General features: G+C 42.8%; 1 protein-coding gene across 1 annotated transcript in view; it reads left to right on the plus strand.

Annotated features, from left to right (window-relative positions):
- col14a1b (collagen, type XIV, alpha 1b) overlaps positions 1 to 24,659 on the plus strand; it is a 334,004-nt gene that overhangs the window by 202,369 nt on the left and 106,976 nt on the right. The window contains exon 18 of the mRNA XM_084312005.1: positions 16,986 to 17,102. Coding sequence (XP_084168131.1) covers positions 16,986 to 17,102 — 117 coding nt within the window. The remainder of the gene's footprint in view (positions 1 to 16,985; positions 17,103 to 24,659) is intronic.

Consider the following 24,659-nt stretch of genomic DNA (forward strand, 5'->3'; position numbering starts at 1 on the left):
TAAGTATACTATATTCTTATTGTTTATGTGTCATGTAAGCCCATATGGGCTGGGCATACATCTGTATGTAAGACACAAACATTTTAAATATCAATCAATCAGTATTTATAGAACAACAATAGATGTTTCAATTAGAATTGTACAAGTTAAAGGTGCTATAGATATATTAAAAAAAAGGATGTAGAGTTTAATAAATCCACAGAGGTGGTGCAGTGGGCAAGGCGCTCGCCACCAACGCAGGATATGCTGGGTTCGAGCCCAGCTCTCGGCATTGCTACCAGCTTGGCTGGTTGTTCATAATACAATTGGCAGTATTAGGGGGTGGGAAGCTGGTGGGTGGGGATCGGACGTTGTGGACAGCGACTCCTACAGGTCGGTTGGTGCGCCTGCGCAGCAGAATCAGGAAGCAACGGGGGCGGCGTGTCCCTCCCACGCAGACCCTTGCCGCTGAGAGATTGCGCTGTGCAGGTGAAAAGATGCAACGGCTGCCTCCTCGAGTACCGGAGGGGACGCGTGTATGCCTTCTACAACGCTGTTCCAGTTCCGTGTTGCCGTTTTGCGCTCTGATTGGCCGAGCACGCGCATGCGCATGAGCCGCGACGCGGCCCTCAGCCAGGCAGCAATACTAAACTCCAGTTAACCTAATTTATACCGTAAGCAATCATTAAAAAAATATACCGTTAACTGGAATATGTTGTTTCTTTACACATATGTTGGATTATGTAATTGGTTTGTCATGACAAACCAATAAAAAATCGGGCAACTTGGGCTTCATCGCCGCCTTCGCGGCTGCGTTGCGGGTCCACGACCCTCCGTGCTGCGATAAGGCTTTCAACAGCGGGGAGAGTATGCTGCCGCGAGCGGCATCGCTGAGCTCGCCATGGTGTCCGCTGGACGAAGCCAGAGACGGTCTTATTATGGGGCTTATGCCGAGAAGCAGACCACAACAGTGAACACATAGTTGCAATGCATCTGTCAGTCGTACTTAACTATGTGTTCACTGTTGTGTTACTGCTTCGCGGCATAATACTCTCCCCGCTGTTGAAAGCCGGAGCACGGAGGGGTGTTGATGAGCGCAGCGATGCCGCTCGCGGCGCCTACTCTCCCGGCTGGCGAAAGCCTTATCGCAGCACGCCGGAGGGGCTTGTCGCGGCTCATGCGCATGCGCACGCTCGGCCAATCAGAGCGCAAAACGGCAACGCGGAACTGGAACAGCGTTGTAGAAGGCATACACGCGGAGGGGACACGTAATGCAAGGCTTCGTCCACATTGCAGCCGGCTTGTGAGAGGCATGGCCAACAGCGTTCGAGACAGGGGAGGGTAGAATTGGATAATCCGAAATTGGGGAAGGGAGAAAAATAGAAAAATGGGGAGAAAAAGTAGATAAAAAAAAAGAAAATAAATCCACAGAGCTTTTAGAAAGCTTGGTGGGTTTAAAATGAAAAAAAAGGCTGCTTAGAGCCAGACTCACACGTGGCTGCAAGATTCTAGCAGAGACAGTGATAGGGGGGGGGGAAAGGATTTTCAAGTGTAAAGCGTAAAAGAGTCACATTGAGATTCTGTGGCGGATGGTGAACTAGTTCCTGCAGTTGTCAGGGAATTTGATGCTTTTTATTTGCCGCCTGGGGAAACCACAGGAATGTTTCCTGTTACCAAACATTTAAGCCAGATTCTCAGTGAAGACTCCAGCTGATTGTTAAATTGAACAGAATACTTGTCTAATCAGTCGTCCCTACTAACACAATTGTCAGTGTTAGCGGGTGGGAAGCCGGTGGGGTATGTGTGTCCTGTTCATTGTAAACGGCGACTCCTACTGGTCGGTCGGGGTGCCTGTTCAGCAGGGAGGGGATCTGGGGGAAATAGCATGAAGCTCCACGCGCGTTACGTTCCCCTAGTGAAACTCCTCGCAGTCAGGTGAAAAGAAGCGGCTGGCAACTCCACATGTATCGGAGGAGGCACGTGGTAGTTCTACACCCTCCCCAGGCCGACAGTGTGGCAATGCGTGCAACTACCAGGAAGGGAATTGGCATAACGACTTAATTGGGATGGGTGAAAAATACAGAAAAGCCAAAAAATTCTAAAATAATAAATAAAAAAATAATACTTGTCTAATATAGGTATGGGCAGTCTGCCGGGAGGAGCCTAGAATCTAACAGGCAATCTTCCGATTACCAGTCGACTGCTCTACCTCCTGAGTCTCCCCTGTGTAGAGAACCTATTATCAGAATAGTTGGTGTGCTTACTCCATTGGGCTCACTGATATAGTGAATGAAATGGTAAAAATTAAATATTCCCCATTTTTATAGGGACCCTCAATGAACCCCTGGGGGTCCCCGGACCCCTGGTTGAGAACCACTGGGGAAGATAGTTCAAGTTCAAGTTTTGTTTTATTTGTCACATATAAGGAACATGTACATTACAGTGAAATGCTTGGTTCTTTATTAGCCCCTGTATTGTGTATTCATACAGTAAAAAGTAAAAAGAATAAAGACCAAACACTATACAAATTATACAATATACAACTAAATGTAAACTTTTTTTGAAATGCTAAAATTAGGTAGGGAGGTAGTGCAAATATTTGAGTAATAAATAGATACAATATGGTGTGGTGTTAAAACGTGTTTAAAGTGTCTAAAGTGAATGTTTAAGGTGAGTGTTTAAAGTGAGTGAGTGCATGTGGATGTGTGTGCAATGAATGTAGATGGATGGGTTAGGGTTGCATAGAATCATTGAGCATCCTGATGGCCTGGGGATAGAAGCTCCTTTTGAGTCTCTGTACTGGCCATGAGACTCCGGTAGCGCTTGCCTGACTGCAGCAGTGCAAAGAGGCAGTTGTTTGGGTGGCTAGAGTCTTTGACTATTCTCTTAGCCATGGCCCTGCAACGCCTGGTGTAAATGTCCCCGAGAGTGGGAAGCACCTCCAATTGTGAGTTTGGCAGATCTAGCCACTCTGTGCAGTTGGGCTATTCCCAAACCAGGAGACAGACTGTAACGCAAGTCATTTGTCAGATCAGCAAGTGTAATGTGACTGAAAATGGAACAATCATGTCTTCCATGACTTCATCACAGTACAGAGTAAGGTAATCACAACTAACCAAAGACCAGAGTTGGAGAAAGAAGGTGTTTGAATACGTCCATATGAATGAATGAATAGATGAATGAATGAATGAATGAATGAATGAATGAATGAATGAATGAATGAATGAATGAATGAATGAATGAGTGAATGAACGAATTAATTGTTTATTTTTTAACAATAAAATAATCAAGAAATGACAATGAAAAAAAGATATACAAAGATAAGCTAAGTAAGATAGATAAGTAAGAAATACACAAACAAACCAGTCTCTTGTTAGAAAAGAAACAGGAAGAAGCAAGATGCTTATCAGGTCCTACCCCTTAATTAGTTAATTAAGTCACTTCATTAGTCCTACATAACACACGTACACCTTCAAACACATATATTAGTCTAGAATTATCTTATTGTCTAACTTATGCTACTCAGAGAGTGAATTTAAAAACCTCTCCGTGTCTCTACCCGTTAAGTCACAAGGGTTAGGATTCTATAAACATTATTCATAGATACATTATGCATTTAAATTCCGTCCAAAATAAGGGAGATTATGTTATTTACTGGCGACAGGGAATCTACACAGGCAGCGTTCCTGATGTGTTGTCATGACAGCAGCCCGTTCTCGCCTAAAATATGTAAATAATAAATAAATATGTAAATAAGTAAAGTACTTATCGACCACAGGAAAAAGGGTACATATAAGTAAGTTGTATAAATGTTATAGTAGCCATGAGTAACATATTGACGTATTTACAAAAACGTACAATAATGTACATATTACAAATAAGTACATATATTACATATTACTTTTTTTCTTTTTTACTTTTAATGTTTTCAGAAAACGTTTGAGTTCCCCTGCTGCGGAGTGAACCCAGGGCGCTCACAAAGTGCCTTTCCTCAAAACTACCAAGACACTCTCTTCTGATAGCCTCCCCCACAAACCCTAACCTTAACCCTAACCCTAACTATATGTCTTAACCCTAACTGTTAAACATTCAAACGAACCATCAGCATAGTATCGCTGTGTTTGTATCGGGGTGGGTGGGGGAGGTTTAGTCTAGTGGTGAGAGCACTCACCCACGACCACAATCATTCTTGTTTGGACTCCTGGTTGCGGTGATTTGTTTGGGACTTTTGCCGATACTAAACATAAATATAGTGCTTACAGTATGTTATAAATATATATATATATATATAGTACTTATGGCTATAACATAACGTACATTGTGTTCCTTTCTTCCTGTGGAGGAAAAGAGATCTCCGCCAGGCACATACGCTGCACAGTAGACAAGCGTAATAAAACAGTGATTTTCTGCTGCCCCGTTATTTTTACACTTTTATTTTTTATTTTTTTTATTATATACAATACAAAACATTTATAATAATAAAATATACAAAAAGGAATCATCCAGATAAGACTATTGGACACAAACGATACATACATCACAGAGTTAAATTAAGGGAAATAATTGAAACACACACCAAGCAAACAACCAAATAGAATTACAGGGTAATCAAGACATGAAGCAGAACAGACGATTTGTCAGTTAAAATTGTCAGTTAAAACGCTGGGTGACAGTTGCAGGTGTGTGTAAACAACTATCAACTCTGCGATAGAGTCCTTAAAAGTAGTGAGGGGGCATCAATGTGTCCATTTTGAAAGTCTTGCATCTCATTCCAACAGCTGGGAGCAGCAAATTGGAAGGAGGATTGACCAAAGGAAGTGTAAACACACAGGAAGCATCTAGCGAGATATGGGGAGCAGCTCTGGTGTTATAGGGAGTAGATGACAATTTGAACAAGGTGTATCAAATAAGGAGGGGTCAGACCAATGAGTGTAAATGAGTGTAAGCCAATTCATCTCTTGTCGAGGGTGTATAAGTCACAATGATGTAACTTCAGTGCGTCTGTGAAGCATGGAAAAACATCACTATTTTATTTATTCATACATTTAATTGTTACAGTCCAACAGTACATATAGTTCTCTTATGATTTGTTTGTATAAATAACTGTATTTTTATCACTTAACAAGTCAGAGTCCTCGTCTGCACCTTCCGAGTTTGAATGCAGTCAATGCTCCAGTCCAAGTCCAAGTCCGAGTAATCAGTGCTCAAGTCCAAGTCGAGTCACGAGTCCTGAAAATCAGTCCAGGACTCGGACTTGAGTACTACAACACTGATGTATGTTGCCTCATAGGCTACAGGTCCTATTAATCCATTGTCATTTCACCTCTACATGCTGTATAAATACATTGTTAAATGATGTGTTTAATAATTATGTAGGCATTTCTACAGCACTTTGAGGCACTGCAGGATGCCTGGTAGGGCCAGTATTTTACATCTACCCCCTGATGCAAGTGTGTATTCCCAGTGTCAGAAATATTGTGTCTGTTACTATGCTCGAGTAAATTGTAATGAACCAAAGGAGAATATAAATTATCATTATTATTCAGGTTTTTTTCATCTTTGACAGTGAATAACACCATGCTAACATTGACCAGACATGAAAAGTTAAGATGTAAATTGTTCTGCTCCTTGTCATTTTAGTATTTAGCCTCACTTTATTTGACCACCTTTTTAAACTACCAGGCAGCTGATGAGTAGCCGTACCATTCTATCCAAATTACTGCAAAATAATCAAAGGATTAAGACATTTTATATGGATTTTCAGTGCGGGACAGAAAGGGAATTCATCAAGGCCGTCTAGCTGGATTTTGACAGCTGCTCACATGAAGAAAGGTTCCTATTTAGCAAATGTAAGATAATTATTCAGATAACGCTACACTAGCTATTCACATGCAAAGAAATAATGCAGCTTGTGTTCTTCCTTATGACTATGATTTGATTATGCTGCTATTAGGCATACTGCTGCTCTACAAGCAGTTATTTTCATTATGCTATGTGTTGAAAAGATCTTCCTGCATAGAAGTGACAGTCTGGCATCCAATCAATCCTTTCCCAGGCTCTGTAGGCTGTGGGTCTCTCTTCCTCAAGAGGCACACATGCACTCGTGTTTCGATGCTGGTGCCATTGGGCAAACGGGGAAGCTGAGGAACACAGTGCCTTGAACACTGTGCCTTACTCAGGATATCTGCAGGGTATAAAATGTTTTTTAAAAGTATTACATTCATAATTCTCAATTCAAGGCCTTAAATGGTATAATTTGCACAGGTATTACATTTTAGATTAGATCAGATTCAAACGTATTGTCATCATACAGCACATGTACAGCAGGGCTGGACTGGGACCAAAAATCGGCCCCGGCATTTTTGGCCCAGACCGGCCCACCATAATCGGTCGGACACCACCCACCAGTACACCATCTTTGCAGTCCCCTATGCGTACCTACTGTACTATTCCCCCAAACCACTACAAAGCAGTAGTAAGTAAGTAGTAAGTAAGTAGTAAGTGCCATGGACAAGTGGACCAGTGCAAGTGGACCAGTGTACTCACTCGCTCTTGGCTGAATCTTGTTTTGGGTGGTGATGTAAAAACATCTGCATCATAGCAGGCTCAGGACGGGCAAAGTAGTCTATAGCCTGTTCATCCCTGTCTCTCTCCTCCACAACCTGGCTTGACTAGACATAAGGAGAGAGAGAGAGATGATTACAATTAACTGGTACATTCAGGTCCAGAATAGTTGGAATTCCCTGACAAAGATGTGCAAAAAGCTGTACAATTTAAACAATACCATACTGGTAATGAGCAAATACTTGTTTATTCAATTAATGCATGGAGCTGTTCCATCTTATTTCATTTGATACTAACTACTCAGTTCATACAGACTTCAAGTATTCAAATATCAATGATGAATATTTCATAAGGTTTACACAGTTAATAGATCACCTTTTTGTTTTATATTCATGTTCAGAGAGAAGTAATAGTTAGAGCTTTGTATGTGATTTATATGGCAATTAAATCAATGGTGTGCTTGTTTGTTTGGGGAGTTTGACCTACAGTTAATGTGCCTACCACGTGAAGGTGCATGATCAATGGACAGCACAAACACAATTTGTGTAGGTGGAGACTAGAGCTACCACAGATAGTAATACGTTATAAGAGTAAGTAATCCATACCATATATATCCTAATAGTTACCTTATTATTACCATACTTGGCTGAAAATAAACTTTGCTGCCTGTTGTGAATGTGTTTTTCCCTGTAGGCTAATACACAAGTAGGCATACATTTTTGCAGTTGAGCAAAAATTAGCAGTTGAGTAGGCTATATGTGCTGTGTTTTTATGTTTTTATGTCTTCCATCAAGGACCACCTTGGAAATAAGCACTTTAATGAATGCTTTTAGGTGATATCCTCAGGAATACAAATTGGTCAAGGTAATTTGTTTTAATGATGTGTTTTTAATTTCCAAATACAAATCTAATCAAATAAAAAAAAGCAGTTTTTGCAGTTGAGCTACAGGTGTTGTATATTATACAGCCTTTTCATGCATCTTTATCAAGGGAACCCTTATCCTAATGATTTTTTAAATAATATTATAGTTGGGTCATCTGTGGCACTTCCGTGACCGTGGATTTGGATTTGTCATCTAATGTCACAGTGACCAATCGCAGCCACTCTTATTGTCTGGGACTAAATACGGCCACGCCCCATTCCCAGTAAAAAGTGGGAATCTCTAGAATGGGTTTCGGGCGACGCTGTATACGGAAGTGACGATAGACAACACTTTCTGTTGTCAGTAGATGGCAGCATTGGTTTAAAATTAAAAGGTGAAAATGTTGAAAACTACATGAATACATTTCCCAAGATCCTTAGCACAGGTCACTGGGATGTGTCTATTCTTCGCCGTGATCTGAACAGCGGTAAACTATTACTGCGACCTCGGTATAGCGACCGTGAATGGTAAACTAATTATCTTAACAAAAGTGCGCTGGTAGCGTTACATATGTTGTCTAAAGGGGGACATATGGTACAATTTAAGATTTTAATGATAATCGGCATATAAAGGACAACATAAAGCATCGTTAATTTGTAAGAAACCTCAATGAAAACGGTAATATTCGCTATTGTTATGAAAATGTGCTAGAATCCTATAAAAATGTGGACGCATTTGGTCTACGTTCCGTTAGCCCAGTGGTTCTCAACTGGTCTAGCCTTGCGACCCAACATTTTCCTTCGTCATTAAGTCGCGACCAACATTTTTTAACCACTATGATTTATAAAAAAAGAAAATTGTTGCAGTAATACACAATCTTTCATGCACTGTTTGAAACATGAAATATACACAAAAAAGTGCAACAAAAGTGCAACTAGGGCTAAAAACCCAATGACATGAAATAATAAATAATATATGCTTCTTAGCAGATTTCTTAGCTTAACATAACAGACCTAAGTTTAGGGGAACTAATGGGATAACTGGGGTTGCAACAAAAGTGCAACTAGGGCTAAAAACACAATGAAATAAAATAATAATAATAATAATAATAATAATAATAAATAATATATCCTTCTTAGCAGACTTCTTAGCTTAACATCCCAGGGAACTAATGGGATAACTGGGGATGTTGTTTGCTCCTGACAAGAGTCTCAAAGTCTGGGGTGATGGTAGACAAAGCAACTCTGAGGTCATGCTCAATGTCCAATCTGTTCCTCTGCATTGTATTCAGCTGGACCAGAGCTGAGAAGCCACTTTCACAAAGATAGGTAGTGCAAACAAAAAATTATATATATATTTTTTTATTATTATTTTTTTTTTACACACACATCCGCGACCCACTCAAAATGGCCCTGCGGCCCACTTTTGGGTCGCGACCCAACAGTTGAGAAACACTGATCTAGCCCATCACTGATATATAGTGTTTGGTCAGTAACATGGGTCTCCCAGTCCCTCCGCTCTGCAGTAAACACTAGGGATGGGTACCGAATTCTGTACTTTTGAGGTACCGAACCGAAACACGTCGGTACTACCGAATATCGATTCAAGTGAGATACCAAAAAAAAAAAAAAAAAAATTATGTCAACGTTCACACGCACAATATATGCTTACCTAGGATTTGACTTGATTCAACAACAAAGCAGTCGGAGCAATGGCAAGCCGAAAAAAGGTCGAAATTGTAGTTATTTGAGGCGGTCAGGTGGCGTAGCGGAGATTGCGTTCGTCACCAACGCCGGAGACGCTAGGATTCGCCTGTTCAAATCCAGCTCCCGGCGTGTCACCAGCTTGGCTGGCCGTTCACACTAATACAATTGGCAGTATTAGAGGGTGGGAAAGCTGGCGGGTGGGTCCGGGTCGTTGTAAACAGCGACTCCTACAGTTCGGTCGGGGCGCCTGCTCAGCGCGGATAGGATCTAAGAGAGGTAGTGTGATCCTTCTACACGTTACACCCTCTCAGTGAGAGTCCACGCTGCCAGGTGAAAAGAAGCGGTTGATTGGCTACACGTGTGTCGGAGGAAGCACGTGATAGCCTCCACTCTCCCAGACCGACTGTGGGGGATAAGTGCGCAGCGACCAGGAAGGGGATTGGGAATTGGCATAACGACTAACATTGGGATGGGAGAAAATCGGAGGAAAAAGGAGGGGGAAAAAGATCAATAAAAAATAAAAAAAATAAATTGTAGTTATTTGAAATTTGGATTATTTTTTTCACGACTGAGGTAGGTAAATAAAAAATTTGAGACTAAAGTACAGAAAAAAGGTACCGTTGGATACCGGTATCGATTCACAGGTACCGGTACCGGTACCGTATCGGTTCAAATGTGAAAGGTACCCATCCCTAGTAAACACACAATAGATGTTTATCCAACCAGAAAGATATTTTTACTTATTTCAAGAAATCTTGCCAGATTTGCTTACGGCACCGGCAGATTATTTGACTTGTTTCAAGATCATATTTGCCCAAAACTAGTTTTTATTGATCGTGTTTGTCGGACCATGTTTGCAGTGTGCAGTTCTGATTGGATGAAGTGGGAAGGGATATCAGAAAATGTATTTTGTGTTTACTGTTCAAACGGAGGGACCAGGAGACCCCACGTTACTGACCAAACACTCTATATCTGTCGGAATGTATTTTAAAAGAACACGCCAACATTTAGGGAAATAAGCTTGCCGTCTTCTCCAGAGAGAGACAAGAAGATCGATACCAGTTTTGTCTCTGTGCGTTCAGTAGAAAGCTATCTGGCTGCACCTCTCCCGAAGGCTAACCGGCCATGTCCGCTTCCATTCATTGTGCTAAGCTAGGCTAACATGCAGCCAGATAGCTTTCTACTGAACGGGGTATCTATCTTCTTGTCTCTCTCTGGAGAAGACGGTAAGCTAATTTCCCAAAATGTTGGCATGTTCCTTTAACATAGAAATACCACTTACAGCACCTTTAATAAATAGGTATATAGGCCTACATAATGCAGGTAGTGGCGTCTGGGTAGTGTAGAGATCTAAGCACTTGCCTAACACCGCAGAGACACTGGTTAAATTCCCGCCAGCGGTACCTCCGGCTTGGTCAGTCGTCCCTACGAACACAATTGGAAGTGTTCGTGGATGGGGAGACAGTGGGGGTATGAGTCCTGGTCACGTCTATATTAAAGGCAGCACAAGAGTGCTTCTGCATTCGCCTGATTGACCCCGGTAACGCACGCAATGCGCATTTTCTATTTTGCCACTGCCTAATCGCTCGCGGAAATGGAATACATATGTATCCAAACGAGGACCAGATTCACGCATAACGCCATAACGTTATTTCGCGAGCCCAGCTGTCACGTTATTTCGCGCGACTGTACATTGTAACGTTAACACAGCCCAGCTGTCAACTGTACATTGTAACGTTATGTTATTTCGGGCATTCATAACGTTATTTCGCGCGACTGTACATTGTAACGTTAACACAGCCCAGCTGTCAACTGTACTTTGTAACGTTATGATATTTCGGGCGTTTTATTCATAACAAACATTGACGCGATTCCGCCAACACATTAATATTAATAGGTTTTGCTATGCATAGATTGACAGGTGGTGACAAAGCACTGTGTTCAGAGATGTCACATATCACACAACTGCTTGTGTATTCTAGCAGTGTTTTAGAGGTTATTTTGGTCATCAACACTTGCTAGGAAATGTATTCCGCTGACAACTCAAACAGATGCTTCAGGGTCACTCTTCACGCCTATCTGTACCAGAAAATGTATTCTCCAGATAAACATCCTCTACTTGACTGACTGAGTGCTGTCCATAAAGCACTAGAATTGTGTTTATATAACAGTAATATACGCCACTCTCTGAACAACTTCAACCACAACAGTTTTGCTTAAAGGTAGAATCTGTAATGTCGTCAAACAGCGGCAGCCGGCATCTAGGAAAAAAGATGGTAACATGGTACTGTTTACAGCTTTGTTTACATGTTTTGTTTTTGTCTGATGATGTGTGGGTTGGATTTCAGTGGGTATAGTGGTTGCTACTGCTAGCCACACCTGAGGCTCTACCAAGAGAGGTCTGGAGAAATTCAAAAGTAAAAAGAAAAGCACAATACCAAGCAGGGCTCTTTTGCCTAGAGGTCACTGTTTGACAGCATTATGAATTATACCTTTAAAATAAACAGTCTCAAACACTGTTCAGCCAAATTAAACCACCAGCTGTCCACAGCTGTGTGTGTGTGTGTGTGTCCATAGAACACCGGCTAATGGGTGTTGGCGGAATCGCGTCTATGTTTGTTATGAATAAAACGCCCGAAATAACATAACGTTACAAAGTACAGTTGACAGCTGGGCTGTATTTAACGTTACAATGTACAGTCGTGCGAAATAACGTGACAGCTGGGCTCGCGAAATAACGTTATGAATCTGGTCCTCGTTTGGATAAATATGTATTCCATTTCCGCGAGCGATTAGGCAGTGGCAAAAAAGAAAATGCGCATTGCGTGCGTTACCGGGGCCAATCAGGCGAATGCGGAAGCACTCTTGGGCTGCCTTTAATATAGACGCGTCCTGGTCATTGCAACAGCAACACCTACTGGTCAGTCTGGGCACCTGTTCAGCAGGGAGGGGGATATAGCATGAACCTCAACGTGTGTTACACTCTCCCAGAGAAATTCCTTGCTGTCAGTTGACAAGAAGTGGCTGGGGACTCCACAGGTATCGGAGGAGGCATGTGGTAGTCTACACCCTCCCCAGACCGACAGAGGAGACGTGTGGTAGTCTACACCCTCCTCAGACCGACAGTAGGGCAGCATGTGGTAGTCTACACCCTCCCCAGACCGACAGAGGAGACGTGTGGTAGTCTACACCCTCCTCAGACCGACAGAGGAGACATGTGGTAGTCTACACCCTCCCCAGACCGACAGAGGAGACATGTGGTAGTCTACACCCTCCTCAGACCGACAGAAGAGACATGTGGTAGTCTACACCCTCCCCAGAGCGACAGAGGAGACATGTGGTAGTCTACACCCTCCCCAGACTGACAGAGGAGACATGTGGTAGTCTACACCCTCCCCAGACCGACAGAGGAGACATGTGGTAGTCTACACCCTCCCCAGACCGACAGAGGAGACATGTGGCAGTCTACACCCTCCCCAGACCGACAGAGGAGACGTGTGGTAGTCTACACCCTCCTCAGACCGACAGTAGGGCAGCATGTGGTAGTCTACACCCTCCCCAGACCGACAGAGGAGACGTGTGGTAGTCTACACCCTCCTCAGACCGACAGAGGAGACATGTGGTAGTCTACACCCTCCCCAGACCGACAGAGGAGACATGTGGTAGTCTACACCCTCCTCAGACCGACAGAAGAGACATGTTGTAGTCTACACCCTCCCCAGAGCGACAGAGGAGACATGTGGTAGTCTACACCCTCCCCAGACTGACAGAGGAGACATGTGGTAGTCTACACCCTCCCCAGACCGACAGAGGAGACATGTGGTAGTCTACACCCTCCCCAGACCGACAGAGGAGACATGTGTCCTGGAGTGTTGACCGGAGTGTTGGACGTCCCGTGACGAAGGCCGGGAGGTTGCGACCCCCTCTGCGTGCCCCCCTGTCTCCGGAGGTCTCGTAGTGGTGACCGGAGTGCCGGATGTCCCGCGATGATGTCGGGGAGTTCGTGACCCTCTCTGCGCCGCCCCCTATCTCCCTGTCTCCGGCTGTCCCTGAGCAACGACCGGAGTGTTAAATGTCCCTTGACTAAGACGGGGAGGATGTGATCCTCTTTGCGCCGCCCCTGTGCCTCAAATAGATTGCTATCAGCTCTATCTTTAATCTTTCAAAATGTTCAGTTGCTATCGCTATTAGCTCTATCTTTAATTTTTCAAAATGTACAGTTGCTATTGCATGCACTCATCTGTGTTCCACTACACACATGAGTGCATGCTTACCAACTGTCCGTCTGCAACACTACTATCACCAACATCTAAGAAGGGAGATCCCCCCTTGAATGGCCCTTCTAAGGTTTCTCTCCTCCACACTGCCTGTGGAGCTTTTTTCCCTATTGTTAGGTTTTAGTGAGTTTTTCCTTACCTTCGCGTGGGGTATGTCTGGGAGTGCTTGCATTCTTTCATTTATTTGCATCCATCTAAAAATGTTTGCACCTTATGGTGTTCTTGTTCTGTTCTTGACTTATTGTTATGTTTTCTTCTTGACTTGTTTAAAGAAGATCTGTACGGCCCATGGGGACATTAACGTGTGTTGTCGGGCCCTATAAATAAATTTGATTTGATTTGATTTATGTGGCAGTCTACACCCTCCCCAGACCGACAGAGGAGGCATCAGTGTAGATCAGGGGTTCCCAAACTTTTTCAGCTCAAGACCCAAAAGAGAAATTTGGTGTTTCCCCGGGACCCAAACTTACAAAAATACATCATGAATTGCCATAACATACATTTATAAACTACTGATAAAGAACACAACAAACCATGAATTTCAAATGTATATGAAATGTATTTATTTAATTATACAAGTACATCACAGCAATAATCAGACTGTAATGTTAAGTTGCTCACCACCTCATGACATATGTACATACAATTTTGTAACACTTTTAAATGAACAAACATGTTCTACTCTCCTTTCTATTTCTCACCCCTTTTTCAACTCTCCATTTCTTACCCCCTCCCTCAGTCCCTCAACCTTAAACCCCAACATTGAGCAACATTCTGATTAATTTGTACTGGCTTATTTAAAAATTCTACTTACCTGACATCATGCTAGAAGGGGTATAATGTTTAATCTATGGCACAATGAAATCTAATGAGAGGTATGTGGCTGGTTGAAGTTGAAGTGCTATTCTGAGGTCATGCTGAGCATTTAGTCTGTTTCTGTATTTGTTTTTCAGGTATGCTAGAGTAGAAAACCCAGGTTCACATAAGTATGTGGTGTCAAACTGAATCAACACATCTACAGCTTTTTTATTAAAAAAAAATTACTTTTTACTTTTTACTTTTTATTGGCGACCCAATAAAAACGGGTCTGCGACCCATTTTGGGTCGCAACCCAGAGATTGGGAAACGCTGGTGTAGATAAATACAAAGTGCAAAATAAATGCTGTTGTATGCTAATGCATTTATAACATGTATAAGCAATGTTTGCAAACTGAAACTCATACAATTGTATACATGGCTTTTATATACATACATACGTGTGTGTGTGTGTGTGTGTGTGTGTGTGTGTGTGTGTGTGTGTGTGTGTGTGTGTGTGTGTGTGTGTGTGTGTGTGTGTACCTTTGGTACAGTTACAACTGATCCACATTCAGTTTTATGAAACACACATCTCTGTGAACATGAAGACAACCGGAAGACACAGAGCCGTCAGACGTGGGTCTCATTATAATGAAACATATGGTTGTATTGCAGCAGCTTGTATAGGCTCTACAGAGGAATGTTTACTACTATGTTTTGTATATCTACCAGTCAACCAGAGGCCCTTCGTTTGGCCTGTCTATTGAATGACATGTTGTTGTTGTTGTTGTTGTTGTTGTTGTTGTTGTTGTTGTTGTTGTTGTTGTTGTTGTTGTTGTTTTTTGATCTTGAATATACACAAGCTTCTCACTTTTAACACATTGACCGCCAGCAGCAGGGGGCGCTGATCCCCCTTCATCGCCAGGTCTTTATTCAATGGATATAGTTTTAGACTGCGACATTTGCGAGTGCTTAAAATATATCTTATATTATATCTATGGGTCTAATAACGCTGTCGACCCTCAGTGAGTTGCTTCCAGTCAACATGCCCAAAACAGATAGTTTTTTCATCCGTACATTTCCGTTTTATACCGTTTTGAATAGAGTATGGTTTGGGTGCTCTTGAGTAATTCCAGGAAAAAGACGAGAAAAAGGCATTTTACTGTAATCCAGTCATCATGTTGTAATTTTTTTTTCCGGCTGATTATCTAATCATCCTGAAATCAACGCTAGATTATCATTATTATATTTCGTCGTGCATACATGAAATGACCGCCGTAGCGGGGCGCTCGCCCCCACCCCCCCCCCCCCCCCCCCCCCGCACTCACCGGTACTAAGCAGATACACCTACACACAAATAGCTGTGATCGCGGTAGAAATACATGTCAGATCAACGATCAATAGTATATATTAGAGGTGGGCATAGATACATTTTTTTAATCTAGATTAATCTATCTGCAATCCTGGATTTAATCTAGATTAATCTAGATTAAAATGGCTAAAAAAAATAAAAATAAACCTGCCGAAGGCATTCAAAATATGTGTGTTCTACCCAAATAATGACCAGAAGTAAGTCCTTACTTTTTCTTTCCTCCTTATGTTTCTCAGGCCAGGTGGCCCATTACACCATGAGCCCATCTCCCGTTTCCAAAATGCATTACAGACAGTTTGAAAAAGCTGTTTTGCTATGATAATTGGTAATGAAATATCAAAATAATGTTCAATAAGATGTACTTGTGTTTAATAAGTTGTTTTATACAGAAGTTAACACAAATAAATAATATTACCAGTACAGTACAGTATCTAGCACACTCTCAGGAGCAAAACAGAAAGAATCATTTCAAACTTGAACTATGTGACATGGCTTGAATCAACTGCTCCAGTGGAGTTGCTCAGTGGCCATTGGCCAATGGTGTCAACTGTGGTTGTACTGGGCAGCTCCCAGGTGTGAATGGAACTGTATGAATGTGAAGCAGGGCATTCCTGAAAAAGAGCATCTGTGCTCAGCGAACCTACCCTGGGTAAATAAAGGTAAAAAAAAAAATCATTTTTTTTTTCTTTTTTTTTTTAGATTAATGCGTTAATTATATTATCGCGCGATACTAGTATAGCATTAACGCAGCACGTTAACGCCGTTAACGGCCCAGCTCTAGTATATATATATATATATAGTCTTCTTACCTTGTATCTGATGTAATGCAAAAGAAATAATCCAAATATCTGATCGCAATTCCAAATACTGCTTGTGGAGGTCCGTACCACACTACCGACCGTTTCACAATGACGGGCGGGCGGGGTTACTGTTCGATGCCATCGTTGTATAGAACTGGCTCGCCTGAGTATTTAAACCCCGCCCGCCCTGCTCAGATCGGCTCCTAAAACACACCAGCTAATTTCCAATGAGATGCAATAGCTCCGGATGGCAGTAGAGGACGGTGTTGACCGTCTGCCAGCTCAGACAGGGTCTGAATGGTATACCAGAGGCTGCAGCTATGAATTATGAATAGATATAGCGAATAAACAAAATAACGATAAGTTAACTCGTTTCTGGTGCTGAACGCATGGCGGGCAATAACGAGTTAACTCGTTTCCGGCGCAGATTGTGTTAAGGTCAGAGCAGGTGAGAGACGGCACCTGAAACGTTAATGGTCTGATTAATGAATGAATTAATGAATGAATTTCTCTCTTGTCTCTCTCTCCCTCTCGCTCCCTTTATTCCCTCTCACTATTCCCTCTCTCTGTCCCTCCCTCTCTTCCCACCCCCCTCTCTCTCTCTCCCTCTCCCTCTCTCTCTTTAACAGTGTACCTGGGGGTGACCAACTTGTCTCTGTACCAGATGAGAGTGACCGGTATGTGCGCCCAGTGGCAGGCCCATCGCCACGCCAGCGCCTACAGAGTGGTCATAGAGTCGCTGCTCAGTGAGTATCTACATAGAGAAGACCTTATTGATCACAGAGGGGTCATAGAGTCACTGCTCAGTGAGTATCTACATAGAGAAGACCTTATTGATCACAGAGGGGTCATAGAGTCACTGCTCAGTGAGTATCTACATAGAGAAGACCTTATTGATCACAGAGGGGTCATAGAGTCACTGCTCAGTGAGTATCTACATAGAGAAGACCTTATTGATCACAGAGGGGTCATAGAGTCGCTGCTCAGTGAGTATCTACATAGAGAAGACCTTATTGATCACAGAGGGGTCATAGAGTCGCTGCTCAGTGAGTATCTACATAGAGAAGACCTTATTGATCACAGAGGGGTCATAGAGTCGCTGCTCAGTGAGTATCTACATAGAGAAGACCTTATTGATCACAGAGGGTTCATAGAGTCACACTGGGCACTTATAGTGTTAAGTGTCTTCCATTTCACCTTCAGGACACGTTGCACTGATCCAGGTTCAGCCCAGGCTGTACAGGTCCAGGGTCAGTGCAGGTTGTACAGGTCCAGGGTCAGTGCAGGCTGTACAGGTCCAGGGTCAGTGCAGGCTGTACAGGTCCAGGGTCAGCGCATGCTGTACAGGTCCAGGGTCAGCCCAGGCTGTACAGGTCCAGGGTCAGTGCAGGTTGTACAGGTCCAGGGTCAGCCCAGGCTGTACAGGTCCAGGGTCAGTGCAGGTTGTACAGGTCCAGGGTCAGCCCAGGCTGTACAGGTCCAGGGTCAGTGCAGGTTGTACAGGTCCAGGGTCAGTGCAGGCTGTACAGGTCCAGGGTCAGTGCAGGCTGTACAGGTCCAGGGTCAGTGCAGGTTGTACAGGTTTTTTGTCTCTGACATTCAGATGAATATATGCCACATTAAATAATTATTATATACTGTATATGTTTTGTTATTGTTTTCAGGTTACACATCTGGCCTCGCCAAAACATCCCGTCCGGCCCGCAGTATATTATTTAAAAAGTGCGCTCTGGTATTTAAGACGACCGGCGCCACGAGGGCTTACGCATTTGGTTCCTCTGTTTAAGCTTTGTATCTATAGAAAATGTGCAAAAGCAACACTATTATTGGCCAAACGTGTTGTTGTTTCAGAACCATGGACATCATGTTGTTGTTTCAGAACCATGGACAGTGTGTTGTTGTTTCAGAACCATGGACATCATGTTGTTGTTTCAGAACCATGGACAGTGTGTTGTTGTTTCAGAACCATGGACATCATGCTGTTGTTTCAGAACCATGGACAGTGTGTTGTTGTTTCAGAACCATGGACATCATGCTGTTGTTTCAGAACCATGGACAGTGTGTTGTTGTTTCAGAACCATGGACATCATGCTGTTGTTTCAGAACCATGGACAGTGTGTTGTTGTTTCAGAACCATGGACATCATGTTGTTGTTTCAGAACCATGGACAGTGTGCTGGTGTTTCAGAACCATGGACAGTGTGCTGTTGTTTCAGAACCATGGACAGTGTGCTGTTGTTTCAGAACCATGGACAGTGTGCTGTTGTTTCAGAACCACGTACAGTGTGTTGTTGTTTCAGAACCATGGACATCGTGTTGTTGTTTCAGAACCATGGACAGTGTGCTGGTGTTTCAGAACCATGGACAGTGTGCTGTTGTTTCAGAACCATGGACAGTGTGCTGTTGTTTCAGAACCATGGACAGCGTGTCGTTGTTTCAGAACCATGGACAGCGTGTCGTTGTTTCAGAACCATGGACAGTGTGCTGTTGTTTCAGAACCATGGACAGCGTGTCGTTGTTTCAGAACCATGGACAGCGTGTCGTTGTTTCAGAACCAGGACAGCGATGTAGACCTGGGGAGCCTGCCTACACTGTAAAAAAGAAAACTGTCAAAAAACGGTAAATGTCTGGCAGCAACGGTTGCCAAATACTTACTGTCAAATTACAGTAAAATCAAATACATTTACAGATTACAAATGTTAATTTAATTGTTAATATTTTCATAAAAGGTAATATACTGTAATTTACACTTAAAGTAGAGAAACAAAAGTAGGCTAATCTGTAATATAATGCAGTGAATTTACAGTGAATTATTATATATATTTTTTTTTACAGTGTAGGATAGGTGAAGCTTAAACAAATTCCCATCTTTTATGAATGCAATGCGACTTGTGCCGTGTCTTCACGCAAGAACAAATAGCTCTCATTTGTTCCCGCCGGCATGGGAATATCCAGCTGTCAAGGTGGCAATTTCCCTGCAACGGGCCTCTGTGCTGCTCAGGGTATGAAGGTTCATCATGACCACGGGCAGAGGAGAGTCTGTTATAGCACACGCCTGTCTGTGTGTTCAAGAGACAGACGCCAGCAGGCCCCCGCCTAGTGATGTGCACACACACACGTGCACTGGGACATATTTGAATTGTAATATGTACGAGGAACATCGATATTCACTATCCTCTCTCAAGACAAGACGTGATCTTAGGGGTGTACTCTCACACCTCACAGCCATTCATATCACAACAGATTGTACCCTGCAGAAAGAAAGGCAGACAGACAGATCAAATCAAATCAAATGTATTTGTAAAGCCCGCAATCACAAGGTAATGCCCCCATGGGCTGTACAAGTCTTCTCTAAACAAGTCAAGAAGAAACATCACAATAAATCATGAACAAAAATCCACCATAAAATCCCAATGAAGATAAGGAAAAACTCACTAAAAACCTAGCAATAGGAAAAAAGCACCACAGGCAATGTGGAGGAGAGAAACCTTAGATGGGCCGTTCAAAGGGGGATCCCCCAACTTGGATGTCGGTGATAATATAGTGTTGCTATGGATGATCGATGGGTGGAGAATAAAACAGGCGAATAGTTGGTTTGTATATACATATACGTGTAATAAAACACATATATGTACATGCAATAGCAACTGAGGTACATACAAATTTATTTTTTTAAATATAAATACAATAGAGCTAACAACGCCAACAACAAAATAAAAAGCATAGGGAAACGAGCGCTGGTATGAAAATAAGATAAAGGCTAAATGTCAAGGCTCAGAGCTCAAAATATCAGTCATATTCCATTTTGATGGAATATGAACACACAAAATTGTTATTTTCTGTTTCAGTTTAAATTCAGTTAAAATGTTCAGTTTGAGTTAAATTCAGTTATTCTTTTTAATAGAATGGATCATTAAAATCAAAGAGTATTGCACATAAATAGGCACTTCAGATAATCCTTCAGAACGTTGATCGGCTCAGCTGACCGACAATGAATCAAAATGACAACATTCACCATCGTAGCCTATAATAACAGCATTGCATTGGCCTATCAACCGGTTTTAATAAATTCATTATACATTTTTTATATATTTTTTTAAATACAAAAGAACATTTATTAAAATAATTATATTTTTCGACTCAGACATGAAAATAGAATGTGGAGACTATTCGAAAAGTCCATCCATGACCTCAGTGGTGCTCATAACAAATATGGGGTAGAACAGTCACTGCAACCTTGGCCATCACCACGAGACATCCACCACCTTGGCCATCACCACGAGACATCCACCACCTTGGCCATCACCACGAGACATCCACCACCTTGGCCATCACCACGAGACATCCACCACCTTGGCCATCACCACGAGACATCCACCACCTTGGCCATCACCACGAGACATCCACCACCTTGGCCATCACCACGAGACATCCACCACCTTGGCCATCACCACGAGACATCCACCACCTTGGCCATCACCACTACGAGACATCCACCACCTTGGCCATCATCACCACGAGACCTCCACCACCTTGGCCATCACCATGAGACATCCACCACCTTGGCCATCACCACGAGACATCCACCACCTTGGCCATCATCACGAGACATCCACCACCTTGGCCATCACCACTACGAGACATCCACCACCTTGGCCATCATCACCACGAGACCTCCACCACCTTGGCCATCACCATGAGACCTCCACCACCTTGGCCATCACCACGAGACATCCACCACCTTGGCCATCATCACGAGACATCCACCACCTTTGCCATCACCACTCACAGAGAGACAGGGAGACGGGGACAGGGGTTAGAGAGTTCCTGTGTTTGTAGTGGGCGGACATAGGAGCAATAGATACATGTAATAAGCATATGTATATATGCATACATAGTAGCAATATAATCAAAGTATATAAGAAAATTATGAAGTCAAAGTAGTAAATAGAACTAAGATCAAATAGGCAGATACATAAACTATACAAGCGCTAGTATACAGGATGAGATACAAGACGATGGCTCAGGGCCATTTGCCCAGGGGAGCAGGAGAACTAGTCAGAACAGGTTGAGGTAGAGCAGGTAAGGTTTGACGACGTAGGTCGGACAGAAGACGGTATGAAGCTGATCCATGGGGCCAGTGGCGCTCTTGTCCAGTATGAGGTAGAATGGTCACTGGAATCTCTATATCGATATATCCACTCAGAGAGACAGGGACAGGGGTTAGAACATCTGTAGTAGTGTAGCGTGTAGTAGTGTAGTGTGTAGTAATGTAGTGTGTGCCCACACTATGCTATTACACTACTACATACTACACTACTACACACTACATGCTCACTACACTACTACAAACTACATTACTTCTCCGTTCACATCTCCGTAACAATCAGAACCTGCAGATTCCTCCTGAGCAACATCAGAAGGATCCACCTCTTCCTGACAAAGTAAGCCACTCAACTCCTTGTCCAATCAACAGTCATGTCTCACCTCGACTACTGCAATGCACTGCTTGCTGGTCTACCGACCACAACCACCACCACCAAGATTAGTTTAGTTTATTACGTTTATTTGAATAGGGACAGTGCACATTATTCAACAGTAAATGCCAGTGTTAGCTGGGTAGCTAACCGTCACGGTGACCAAATGCGTCCACATTTTTATAGGATTCGATCACATTTTCATAACAATAGCGAATATAACTTACCCTGCGCCGTTTTCATTGAGGTTTCTTACAAATTAACAATGTTTTATTTGTCCTTTATATGCGGATAACATTCAAATCTTAAATTGTACCATTATGTTTCCCTTTAGACAACAAACATAATGCTAATGATGCACTTTTGCTAAGATAATTAGGTGACCATTCTCGATCACTGTACTCAGGTTCCATTAATAGTTTAACGCTGTTCAGATCGTGTTTTCCTAATCCGGTGCTGACCAGTGACCTGTGAACTAGGTGCTAAAGGTCTTGGGAATTTTATTCATTTTGTAGTCATAACATTCATTCATTTTCACCTTTTAAACCAATGCTGCCATCTACTGACAACATAAAGTGTTGTCTATAACGTTAAATTGATTAGAGAGGCTACCTGCACACTTGTCGCCCAAAACACATTCTAGAGATTCCCACTTTTTACTGGTACATAGGTTCATATCTAATAGTCTTTAGATGACTAAATATAGATGAATACTCATGAAATTTGATATATATATTCTAAAATAAGTATAATTTCACTTCATCTACCTGTCGACATGAAATTCCCAAACGCTGACGGTATAAAAAAACCTGGATGTTGCGCAAAATGGGGCGTGACCGAATTTGGTCCCAGACAAAGAGAGTGACTGAGATTGGTCTACGTTCCGTTAGTTTTCAACTGTAGTCCCTAGGCAACATGTTAACTGCCAGGTAAAAAGAGAATAGATGGACATTTTATACATTTTAAGAGCATAATTAAAACAGTATTTCAATATAACAGCATAGTTAAAAGTGGTTAAGGCTATAAAATACACAATTATCCATTGGCCACTTCAACTCATTCAGAACGCAGCCGCCCGCCTGATCGCCAACCTACCAAAGTCAGCCCATGTTACCCCGCTTCTTAGGGACCTGCACTGGCTCCCCATCGCCGCACAAATCCGCTTCACAAATCGCATATCGCGCAGTGAATGGAACGGCTCCCTCCTACCTCCGGTCAATGGTCTCTAACTAACTACACACCCTCAAGACCCCTCCTCTCTACATCTGCTGGCCGCCTCAGACCCACGAGCTCCACGGGGTCATCAAAGAGAAGCAGGTTATTCTCGGCCCTCGCTCCACAATGGTGGAACGAACTTCCCACCACAGTCAGGATAGCCGAAACCTGCCCAGTCATCGACTAAAACACAAATTCTTTATAATGACAATACATTTTAATATAATCTAATATAATCTATATTACACATGCAAAGTGAAGAAACATCTGTTCCAGCCAGGTCACACACATGCAAAGATTATTTGCACGTTTGTTTCCGCGTAAACAGACCCCCCCCCCCCACCCCCCCCACCCTGACACTGGTGCCCTACACCGTATGTAGGCTATTAGACTACATAGCTGTGCTTGTAGTAGGTGTTTTGTATACTTGTATTCTTTCTCTAGTAGGAGTTTGGATAATGCAATGCAAGCACGTCCGCCTTGGAATGTCTTAAGTAGCCTGAGACAACAAAGCTATTGTTGTATTCCCAACGCAGGCACGCCAACAGTCTTAAAGGTTTAGGTGTGCCATCAGACACAAGGCCCTTCTCTGCATTTGCCGGCTCATGGTTTACCGCCTGGCGAGAGCTCTGTTGACATTTTACATTCGCTGTGTGCAGTTTAACAAAAGAGAGAAGAAAGGGGAAAAGGTCACCTTTATACTGTAGCTGCCAAGTGTGTCGGAGCAAGATATACAGTGGTAGGAATGACAGTAATTACACCTTACACTGTCTGTTAAAAAATGTGAGCTTGGAGAGAGAGAGAGAGAGAGAGGTTCCACTAAGAGAGAGAGAGAGAGAGAGAGAGAGAGAATAGGGAGATGTTCCACTAAGAGAGAGGGGAGGGAGGAATAGTTGAAGAGAGAGGAAGAGAGAAAAAAGAGAGGAAGAGATAGATGCATTCCACTGAAAGAGAGATAGAGAAAGAGGGAGGGAGGGGGAGAAGAGAGATGAGAAGAGAGATATATGTTCCACTGAAAGAGAGAAGAGAGAACGAGGGAGGGGGGAGAGTTGAAGAGAGAGATACAGAGAGAGTTAGGAAGAGAGAGGGGGAGAGATATATTCATTTAAGAGAGAGATAGATGAGGGGAGAGGTATGTTTCATTAATAGAGGGAGAGAGAGAGATAGGGAGGGAGTGAGAGAGATGGGGGGCAATAATTTTCATTCAACCTTTATTTAAACTTGAGGGACACTGAGGTTTCCCTCATTTACAGTGATGTTGAGTATACAACTAAAAGTATACAAATAATAGTTTTGTCTAATAGTCAAGTTCATTCTGACAGAGTTGGCTTCAGTTCCATCTTGTACTCGGATATGAAGCTTGATGTCAAAGTTGTACGGGAGTAGCGGAACAATTGATTTAATTTAACCCTTTCACTGCCACACGACAGAAGGTTAACCCTTTACTATCACACAACCGACGGTGATGCTCCATCATTAGCATCATTAGCTCCGCATCCGCATTCCACAATGGTGGAACAAACTTCCCACCACAGTCAGGACAGCCGAAATCTGCCAAATCTTTTGGCGTCGACTAAAACACTCTTCTTAAATGACAATACATTTAAGCCTC

This window comes from Notolepis coatsorum (genome assembly GCF_963971535.1).
Source record: "Notolepis coatsorum genome assembly, chromosome: 4".
Taxonomy (NCBI): Eukaryota; Metazoa; Chordata; class Actinopteri; order Aulopiformes; family Paralepididae; genus Notolepis; species Notolepis coatsorum.